The 10,727-nt window shown below is 35.4% G+C and overlaps 2 protein-coding genes across 4 annotated transcripts in view; both read right to left on the minus strand.

The window, feature by feature from the left end:
• Window positions 1–3,633, minus strand: part of LOC111710849 (mitochondrial import inner membrane translocase subunit Tim29) — a gene marked incomplete in the record, with an annotated part of 5,010 nt that extends 1,377 nt beyond the window's left edge. The window contains 4 exon segments of the mRNA XM_023485020.1: window positions 326–426; window positions 1,146–1,236; window positions 2,215–2,320; window positions 3,488–3,633. Of these exon segments, the coding sequence (XP_023340788.1) occupies window positions 326–426; window positions 1,146–1,236; window positions 2,215–2,320; window positions 3,488–3,631 (442 nt within the window).
• Window positions 3,592–8,080, minus strand: LOC111710845 (KICSTOR complex protein ITFG2-like). 3 transcript variants are annotated; one of them, XM_023485014.1, is made up of 6 exons: window positions 7,758–8,080; window positions 6,604–7,177; window positions 5,078–5,259; window positions 4,752–4,970; window positions 4,400–4,625; window positions 3,592–3,965 (listed from the first exon to the last, which is right to left on the minus strand). In XM_023485014.1, the coding sequence occupies exons 1-6, from the start codon at window positions 7,902–7,904 to the stop codon at window positions 3,886–3,888; spliced, it is 1,428 nt and encodes a 475-aa protein (XP_023340782.1). In that variant the 5' UTR covers window positions 7,905–8,080; the 3' UTR covers window positions 3,592–3,885. The 3 variants fall into 3 exon arrangements, with proteins under 3 accessions (XP_023340782.1, XP_023340784.1, XP_023340783.1); XM_023485016.1 differs by having other exon boundaries at window positions 4,752–4,963; window positions 5,077–5,259; XM_023485015.1 differs by having other exon boundaries at window positions 4,752–4,966; window positions 5,077–5,259.
• Between the last annotated feature and the right edge of the window lie 2,647 nt (window positions 8,081–10,727).

The raw sequence follows: 10,727 nt of genomic DNA on the forward strand, positions 1-10,727 counted from the left end.
CCCCCCCCCCCCTTTCTCCTCTTAATAATACCTGACCTGATTTTGTGCTGGAATAATTAAAAATAAAGTCTTGAATTTATTAGGACTTTTTTATATTTGATAATTTGACTGACTAACCTAACTCTCCCATCCCCAGAAAGCCAACCTGTTTGAGCCTTGATGTCGATTTCTCTAATCAAAATTACTAATCTTAATAATTTTACTGCGCCTAAACTTTCCATAATGTGGTAACTAACTTTTCAGACGTGAAACCTGTTTTTGAAACACTTTCATCAAATTGTCCTGTTTAGTGGGACAATATGTATAACTCTCAGTTTCCACTTACTTGATAATATGCCCATATTTAGTCGTCTAACTAGCTGGGCGTTGAAAGCTCTGGACACGTAGTTCTGTAAATTGTCACATCCACCGTTACGCAGTGTGTCACTAAAATAGGAAAATACTATAAAAAGAATTATCCATAAAGATTTAGTAAATTAATTAATAAAATATTTTAGAAGATTTTGAATTTTTATTTGATGAAAAAAATTTGAAAAACTTTAAGAAATATATTAATACATTTGTTTACGTGATGGACCAAGAAACCGGATCCGCATTTAAATTTGATGCAGAATCGCAAATTTAAATTGAATAGATTTTTAGCACTGATAATATATTCAGACTTTTACCGACTTATGGATTATCTCTGGGGTGTTTACTGTTTACTCTTGATATTTACCGTTTACTCGATCTTGATATTTTAATTTCTACTAGTCATATTTTGGGAAAAAGTTGAAAATTCTATATCAAATGACAAACTACATGTTTTAATTTCCCAAATTAACAAAAACTTATGAAAATTGGACGAGCAAAAAATTATCTTGACATAATTATAAACCTACAGCGTTGCCCGGGGGTACTCATAGTTAACCCAACCGTTTACCCGCACTTGGTCGATCTTTAACTGGGAAAATAAATGTTCGCTTTAAAAGTCGACTTACGCAACTTAAAATCTTAAAACCAAGCAAAAACATTTCCGTGGTTCTCCCGAGTTCCCCAATCAGAATTTGAGGCAAATCTCTCAAGGGGTTCCTGAGTTATGATCGGACAAACAAACAGACAAAGAGATTACAACTTTAAATATATAGATAATAATAATAGCTGACCTGATTTGACCGAGCTCAAGACCATTTTCCATAAAGTTGGTTTTATAATCTTGTTCTGTAGGATTAGTTTTTACACAGTAACCCAGGAAAACTATCAAATGAAAAAACATGAATGATCATTGATCAATTGAAAAAAATATTCTACTTTGCCAATTATCCTTAAACCTTCAGAGTTATTAATTTTGAAGTTCAATCATTAATCGGTCGATCGATTAATCAAATAAAAAAGTTAACAATTCCAAATTGAATCTTATTATATTGGAACACCCGGTTTACAGTCCCTTTATCTCAGTTACGAGATAGAATAAACAGAGACATGTCTCTATAGCTCACGAATTAAACAAGGAATGACGAAGACAGTTTATTTGACTCAAGATAATAAGAATAGAAGAAACAGTCTCTTATACTTGAGTATTAGCTAGAATTAAACAAAGAATGACAGAGACAGTTTATTTGACTCAAGGTAAATAGAGTAGAAAGAACAGTCTCTTATACTTGAGTATTAGCTAAAATTAAACAAAGAATGACAGAGACAGTTTATTTGACTCAAGGTAAATAGAGTAGAAAGAACAGTCTCTTATACTTGAGTATTAGCTAAAATTAAACAAAGAATGACAGAGACAGTTTATTAGACTCAAGGTAAATAGAGTAGAAAGAACAGTCTCTTTGAGTATTAGCTAAAATTAAACAAAGAATGACAGAGACAGTTTATTTGACTCAAGATAATTAGAATAAAAGAAACAGTCTCTTATACTTGAGTATTAGCAAGAATTAAACAAGAATGACGAAGACAGTTTATTTGACTCAAGATGATTAGAATAAAAGAAACAGTCTCTTATACTTGAGTATTAGCTAGAATTAAACAAAGAATGACAGAGACAGTTTATTTGACTCAAGATAATTAGAATAAAAGAAACAGTCTCTTATACACGAGTATTAGCTAAAATTAAACAAAGAATGACAGAGACAGTTTATTTGACTCAAGATAAATAGAATAAAAGGAACAGTCTCTTATACTTGAGTATTAGCTAGAATTCAGTTCCTTTAAAAATACAAATTAAAGTACAACCTCCCGTTGAAGCTAGTACTGCTGTTCTGTAGGGTCTTGATGTACACATTTGTTTCACCTCCAGGCACGCCTCTTTATAATCTGAGACCACGCCCATCCAATACGTCTGAATGAACCATAATGAATTGTCGCATAACTCCAAGATAAAAGGCAACTAACACCAACCAAGATATTGGTAACAAGAAAAAGTAAAACGGTGTAATAGATTATAAATTTTGCGCACATGTTAGGAAAACAATTTATCTTATCCAAGAATGTAATGCAAGGAAAGTTAATTTTATTTGCGTATTGTCTGCGTACATATTGAAACCAGTTATCTCTGGGCGGAATTTGTAAACAAGAATAGATGCCTCAGTGTTCGTTTAGTATCTGAGGAGGTTAAAAGCATTGAATTTTGATAATTCACATAATAGTTTCCAATGACTAGAATATTTCATTGATTATTTATGTGAAAGATGGATCCCATGTCAGGCTTCGACATTCGTCTTGTGTTTACATTACCGCCCAGTGACAGTACACTGCAGTACAAAAGATGCGTACCTGAAATAACTTCCCTTGCATTAAATCCTTGATCTTATCTATATAAAATTTAGCTTGTCTGGGTGGGTGTTAGTTTTTTTGTGTGTATCCAATAAATGTCAAAACGGCAAAACCGATCGGGCCCAAATTTAGTGTGGGACCTCACGTGACCCCAGGGAAGGTTTATGAATGATTAAAATTTTCAAAATTTGCGTAAAAAGTTTTTTATTTTGTAAAATTTTGAAAATGCGCGAAAAAATTTTGTGAAATCCGCAAACTTTCTTTTGTTTTTGTTTTATACAGTACAAATTGAAGATGCTCACAGATAAAGTCACAATTAAAAGTTGAAAGCAAAGATGGACGCTAAAAGCCTAGTTAGTTATAAATATTCCGTTTATTTGATGCAAAATCATTCTTTTTATAATTGCAGTCAAGTCCATACATTAACAAACACATGAATGATCGCATAACAGCGAGATAAAAGGCAACTAAAAATAAAATATGTTGGTAGCAAGATGAGGTGAGAAAGTAGTTAAATAAGAAATCAATTAAGCGCAGCAAACATTAGTACCTATATTCCCCCTTGTGTTTATTGGCTAGATTGGCGAGTTTCCGTGATAATTAATAAGCACGTATCTTAAAGGGGAAAAACTACTTCCCTATCCCCCCCTCCCGATTTAGTTATAAATCCCACTCAAATTTTTTGCCCCCCTCTCCCCCTCCCCATTCGTCAAAATATATACCCCTAACCTGCCTTCCATTTTTCAATCCGTCCTCCCTTGAGCTTCTCCGGGAACGGAGGCAGCTGAGGTATCCTCGGTAGTTTCCCCAGCTTCGATAACAATGTTTGAGAACTCATTTTTCTGAAATATATCAAAATATATAATTTTGGATGCATCGCTTCCCTACTAATGCTAAGAGGCCACTTATATTGCCCATTGGTAGCCACTTACAAGAAAAGCAAGATTGATTTTTTCCCTCCACATAAAAACAGCATAATGTAAGTTTGATGTATGTATAAAAATAAACCAAATAAGTATAAGTTTACGACTGACTTTGATCATAAATCAGGCAATATAATTCTGAATTCTGCACCAAAAAGCATGTACATGCAATAATAGTCCTGATTCAGGCAGTTCGAATAGATAGGCGCTATAGTTCTGAATCAGGCAGTCCGTACAAGCAATAATTATAAATCTGTCGCAAGTGTGCCAGGTTTCCAGGTTCACAGCCTAGTTGAACAAAAATATTAAAATAAGAATATAAATCATATTGTGACACCCAATAAGATTTAGAACTACATAGAAATAGAGATTAGAATTTCTTTACATTCAACATTAGGTCAATTACTTTTTTTAAAAATTAATTAACATCAAGAACAATTTTACATTCAGCCCTTTTCAGGAATCCTAAGCGTTAGACAAAACGCATTAAAAATGCATTAAACTACAATCAATCAATCAGCCAATCAATCAATCAATCAATCAACCAATCAACCACCTTCTAACCAAAGCGTTCGATCGATAAACAAATCTATCAACCAATCATTCTTGGATGAATGTACAGATGCAAGGATGGAGGGAAAGATGGATGAAGGAAGCAACAGCAAGCAATCAATCAACCATCATTGCCCAATCAATCAATCAAACAATATGCCATTAATTACCTAATGATTTAAGAGTATCTCCTGCTTCTCGCAGCATCGGTGGATAATGTATTAAACTTGATAAAGTTAAATCTGTTCCGAGACAAAGATTATAGTAGATCTGAATCTTGTTGCTCAGAGTAACATAGACCAGGACGGGTTGGGTGTTCTCCGGGCCCAAGGTGAACCTGCCAGCTGTAAAGGTTGAAACTGATTCTTCAAACTTAAACCGTACTGCTTGCTTGTCCTATGATCAATGGTGTATAAAGTACCCCCCCCCCCCTCTAAGCATATGTTAAAATAATTTTTTTGTTCGGGCTACAGAACAATTTTATATTCTGTCTAGAATATAATACAAGTTTATACACCCTGCCTGGGATATAATATAGGTCTGCCCATCCCAACTACAGGCAATAACCTCGTCACTTTTATTCCCTGTAATATCTAGTTTAGAGAGACACATGATCTGGTGATCAACCTGCAGGTTCCACATTATACAATCTACAGACTTCTTCTTACTATCATCATCTACTAGTAGAATAGAACCATCTAGGGTTGTGATTGCGAACCTAGTTCCTTTCCCCTCTCCTCCAGGTGCATATTATAAATCAATTCTCTCCGAAAATCTTAATTAATGACCCCCCCCCCCCCCCCCCCCCAACCCACTTTAGTATCATAATGTTTAAATATGCTCCTGCCTGTCTCAAATCCTCCCAAAATCTCAGAACTAACATTTGGATTTGCCCGTCTATTTATTCCCAGAGGTTCATATTCAACTGACATAGAGGATATGAGAGAATCTTCCTCCGAGAGCAGTCCCTTAAATGTCGGATTCTCTGATTCTTCAATTTCAACTCCTGTATCTTCTTGTTTTTTACCTCCTTGCAGGGGTTTATCATTTTTAGAAACACAGAGGGAGAGTGTTAAAATATATAAGAGTAAAAAATGAAACATTTGATATATTTTATTTTGATATAAGGAGACTTGTAACTGTACTTTCAAGCGACCCTATATATATAAAGACGACAATGTCCGATGTTTTTAATTTGAACTGATTATATTCTATAGTGGTTTCTTTACAAAAGTGACATTCGCATTTCTCCTGCAGGAAAACATGTAGGAATGATTAGAATTGAACAATTTTAAACCTAAAAACCTACAATATCTTGCCCATTATTGATCTGATACAGGTTTCAAGGGTCCCGTTGTAATATCGGGCATTGTCATCTTTGCACTGAGGGTCACTTGAAATTACCCTTACAGTCTCTTTAAATATTAGGTTTAAAAGGAGTGACCGGCAATTCATGGCAGTGAACTGAGAATGTAGTATTGTGGAGACATTTTTAAGGAATTATTTGAGACCTTTAATGACCTTTTTAACAACCTATAATGACCTCCAAATTGAAAATGTTTAAACTATGGTTTTATGCATATCAAACGATTGCTAGAAACCCAGACAAAAAATGTCATTAGAAGGTCAAACAGTGCATTCTTTGCTTTTACTGTATGGCCTGGGTTCCTATCTTTCGTTTGATGTGCACACAGTCATAATTCAAAATTTTTAATTTAGAGGTCATTATAGGTCGTTACATTCAGGGTTCATAAATAGTACATGCCTTAAGCGGACTAACCAGATTCCCTCAGGCGTGAGTAATACATGTATCATTTGGGGGAATGCTGAGGGGTGGGATTGCCTGGGGCCAGGAACAACCCCAGCGATTCTCTTTAAATAAATAAATAAATAAATAAATAAATAGGTCATAAAAAGGTCCAAACACTCAATTCTTTGCTTTTACTGTATTGCCTAGGTTCCTAGTTTAAGTTTGATATGTATAGAATCATAGTTAAAAAAATTGGAGGTTATTAGAGGTCAGAGGTCGTTCGAGGTCATTAGAAGGTAAAACACTGAATTAATTGCTTCTAATGAATTCCCAATGTTCCTAGCTTACGTTTGATATGCATAAAGCCATAATTAAAAAAATTTCAATTTGGAGGACATTGAGGTTGCTAGAGGTCGACCTTTCGATACAACTTAGTAATCTACACGATAAAAACGTTTTATATGCCTCAAATGAATCCTAAAAAATTTCTCCACAATACAAAAAATTCTTACGTCAACTAACATACATTGACGGTCACTCCCTTTAACCCCTCATATAATTACTCAAAAGTTATCATTTTGAAGAGGGGAGTGGAGAAATTTTTACATAGCATACAACCCCTGCCTTCTTTATCAAGATCTCTGCATCTAAGCCTAAGAAACGCCCCTCCCGGCTGTCCAATAAGAATTGCGGGTTTACCGTCTGAATCCTTGTTCATCGATACTGTTCCAATCTGCGAGGCAAACTCCCATTTGTTAATACAAACCAACCGTCCTGATTCCCGGGATGCCATCAGGTTTAAGGAAGTTGGGGAGACGACAGGACTACTCGGACTCTCTTCATCCTCGTCCTTCTCCTCAACCTCTTCCTTTTCCTGTCCTTCCTCCTCTCCCAAACCGAAGACTGTCCAACGATACATCCTCACAACCCGATCTGTCAAACTAATAACAAGCTCTGACAAGCCGTCATGAGTTACGTCGGAAATAATCATATCACGGATATTGGCCGGCACACGTTGTTTAAACGTAGGTTCGAATTCATCCTCGGCGCTGTATTTGCTAAAATCAAAGACGTTAACCCATCCACATCCGGTGGCCACCACTAGCACCGAGTATCCCATATTGAAAAGATCGCCAACGCTGATCGCTGTGATAAATCCAAGGTTTGAAGCTTTCTTCCAAACATTTCCACTTCTACCCTTCAGAGATGTGTATTTTATAAATTTTCTGAGTTAAACGAAATTGATTTAATATTATTTTTTTTTTGTTATTTAGGGTTAGGTTAGGTTAAGACACTTTCTGGCCCGAGCGCTGCGGCTTTGACAGGCTAGGGGGCAGGGTGCTGCGGGCACGGGTTAGGTTAACTTAAGACACTTTCTGGGCCGAGCGCTGCGGCCAGGCCAGGCTAGGGGGCCGAACGCTGCGGCAACATGTCTTACAGTCAAGATCCATGTACAAAATTGATAGGGGGGTGGTGGTCCAAAAATCGCTCTCTAGGAAATTACCAAAACACATCATTCTAGGTCAGATTGAGATTATATTACTGTTTTGATAATGGGAGAGGGGGCATGAGGTGAAATTTCTCAAGATTTTGCCAAACTTTATTTTCCGGAACTGAAAATCTATTTCTATAGGATCTTAAGCTATTAATAAGTTATCCTAACCAGAAAATCTATGTCTCAAGTAACATTGTTATATCTATTAGATGCAACGGCGATCTTTCGATCCGAAAACACTGTAGAGTTCGAAAATCGGAATAAAATATACAACCCATCCTTCCTTGTAAATAAAAAGATCTCCTTCTGTAGTTCCAACAATTAGCTCGGATTCTCCATCATCATTCACATCGGCCAAGAATATTCCACATTGAGCGACTGAGCCGGGAATCTCTAAGGTCAGCCGATCCACAAAAGTGACGGCTCTCATTTTGAACAAGATAAGCCGACTTCACGACATTTGAAAACTATAACGAAATCACTAGTCGGATCGGCTTCGATCCATAATGATTGCCGATTGGAAGGTTTAAATATAAATGAACAATTGACGAAATTTGCTGAAAAAAATGGAAGTTGACGTGTACTGTGTAACTGTGTAGAGTCAGCGCTAATCCCGCGGCATTTTTTAAACTTGAGGGGCTTCCCAGAATGAAATTAATTATTCTGAAACTCAAACGCAAAACGATGCTTCAGGGTGTCCCAAGAAGATGACAGTTGATGAAAAGTTTAAAATGACTTCTTACATAGTTTGTTAATTTGTTTGAACCCCAAGAGAACAATAAATTTTCATGCCAGCCATATTACAGTAAAATTGATTTCAAAATATTTTTGAGTTAGGGATATTACACGCCCCCCCCCCCTAGCTACGGGCCTGCTGTGGTTTTAAGCAACTTCTCCAATTAAAATTTAAGGCAACCAGTGAAGGGATTCGTGAGTTATGATAGGGAGGGAAACCCCTGACGCCATGAGCCTCTGTTATGCAGACATCGAGCCTCCCAGATTCGCTAGGCAGACCGAGCCTCCAGTGTACTTTGCAGGCAGGTTAGGTTAAATTAAGACACTTCCTGTCAGACCCATGTACAAAATTGATAGGAGGGGGGGGGGTCCAAAAATCGTATACTAGGAAATTACCACTTGGTTTGTTTTGTTACGTAATCTTTGATTTAAACATTACCTTTTTTTGAAAAATGTTAAGACTTAAATAAATGCAAATTTTTAGATTTAATTTGAACTTCAAAAAAAGGTATTGCTAAAATCCATAGATAAAGATAGATTGCACATAAGACAACATTTTTCATCTTGATAGATATAAATGTACCGAGATGTTTTTAAGATATTCCTATTATATAGATTAACTAGGTCGGTTGTGAACATTGGCTGTTCTTATGTCATTGAGTACTTGTGGTGTACATGAGTTCTGTAGAGAGAAATTAAAGTTAGTTTAGTCCTTCTTCAGTTCTCGTCAATATGATATATTGCTCAGTGAAATAATGTTCAAATAGTTCCATTCCCATAGTTATTTTACACTCTATTATGAGATCCATTAAAACACCGAACCACCCCACTTATCATTGAAGTATACACTTTGACCCCTAGAAGTACGAGTTCGCGGACTGTACAATTCTTGGTGATTTTGCGTACATAAGCTATCTATGTTTATTTATTTATCTATGCTAAAATCAAAGATTATAAAAGATGAAGTGAAATTAAATTAAATTTTTTTTCTAAATATTTTCCTTTTTGTATAAAAAATGTTTAAAGTTTTAGATACCACTTCATTAGTCATAATTAGGCACTATTTATGATAATTAATAAATACTTCTCATCTTTGAGAAGCCTCTCATGCCACTATGTCTAAAAATGTCAATAAATCTTTTATTTAAACTTAAACACAAGTTTAAAAAACCTCCTGTATTACACAGGCACATTTTGATGTGTTGCGCATGCTCATTTCTGCAAAGCGGAGGCTTGGTCTGCCTAGCAACTCTGGGAGGCTTGTGTTTGCATAACGGAGGCTCATGGCGTCCGAGGATTCCCTCTCTCGTTATGATCGGACTGAACAGGTTAACCCGCAAAGGATACGACTAAAATTAAACAAGATCCACGAGACTTTAAATATCTAAATGTCAGAAATGGTTGGTTGGTCTTGTACCTTCAATATTTTCCATGAATGTTTGGTAAAAACAAGCTCGTATTCAAATGCAAGAAAGCACATATTGGATATAAGAAAAGGCTCACACCGACCACTATTACTTATTAAGCATTTTATTACCGAAAACTATTTATAACTACGTTGAAATATATGGCAATTGGCACCATTTCAGTTGATGAATTTGTTTAGATATGTATTCTGACAACGGTAAAAATAAATTACAGTGATAACCAGAAAACAATGGAATAGTAAGACGACATTATTGCAATACTTTTTTGGTGTTACATAACAAAAAGTTTTACCAGACACTTATAAAATTACTTAATCTGTGAAATTGGTCTGTTTACACTGCACAATTGCTGTTTTTTCTTGGTCATTGAACGTTTTAAATTCAAAACTTGATTCTCAAAGTCGCAGTACTATTCCAGAGTTTTCTGGTTTTCACTGTATATGGACCTTAGAGCAAATTTGAGAAAAACCTCAACTAAAAATTGCTTTTCTTAACGAATTAAAATTAATTTAGGGAAATTGGTGACCTTTACATCATTACATGCTGATGAAAATTGGGTTTAATTTCTACTGTGAGGCTCGTGAGGCCCCAATAAATTGGAATCGGAGGACAAATAATGGATTTACCCAATAAGCCAACTAACGTTCTTAGAATGTTAGATAACGTTCCTTTTAAGACTCATTAAGGTTACTATTTAACGTTATACAGTTACGTACGGAGGAACCCACATTAGCGTTAGTATGTTACCATGAAGTTTTGATTTAATGTTTGTAATGTTACTTGGTTTGTATGGCGTAAATACAATGAAAACGGCAATTGTAAGTAAGACCTATTTTGTTCATTTGCTAATTGTTATCTACTGAGAAAATTATTTGCTTTATAAAATCTTTTCCACAAATGATAGCTAAAGTCGTCTTCCTATTCCATAGATTTATGGGTCTCAATGTAAATTATATATACATGCTTATGCTTTTTGGCCCTTGGGTGATAAAGATGAAAATCATTATACAATATTTTTCAAAGCAATTAAATTATGAAAAACTTGGATCAGTAATTATGAGGACTGACATTTATTTGTTTTATGATAGCGT

This window comes from Eurytemora carolleeae, unplaced genomic scaffold (assembly GCF_000591075.1).
Source record: "Eurytemora carolleeae unplaced genomic scaffold, Eaff_2.0 scaffold1052, whole genome shotgun sequence".
Taxonomy (NCBI): domain Eukaryota; kingdom Metazoa; phylum Arthropoda; class Copepoda; order Calanoida; family Temoridae; genus Eurytemora; species Eurytemora carolleeae.

Excerpts from the sequence above, each read along its gene's own strand:
- LOC111710845 (XM_023485014.1), bottom strand. The coding sequence starts at position 7,904 with ATGAGAGCCGTCACTTTTGTGGATCGGCTGACCTTAGAGATTCCCGGC. Across the intron at positions 4,626-4,751 it reads AGACCTATATTATATCCCAG|GACAAGCAAGCAGTACGGTT; the intron begins GCAGGGTGTATA and ends CATTGATCATAG. Across the intron at positions 3,966-4,399 it reads AGATACTCTTAAATCATTAG|GCTGTGAACCTGGAAACCTG; the intron begins GTAATTAATGGC and ends TTGTTCAACTAG.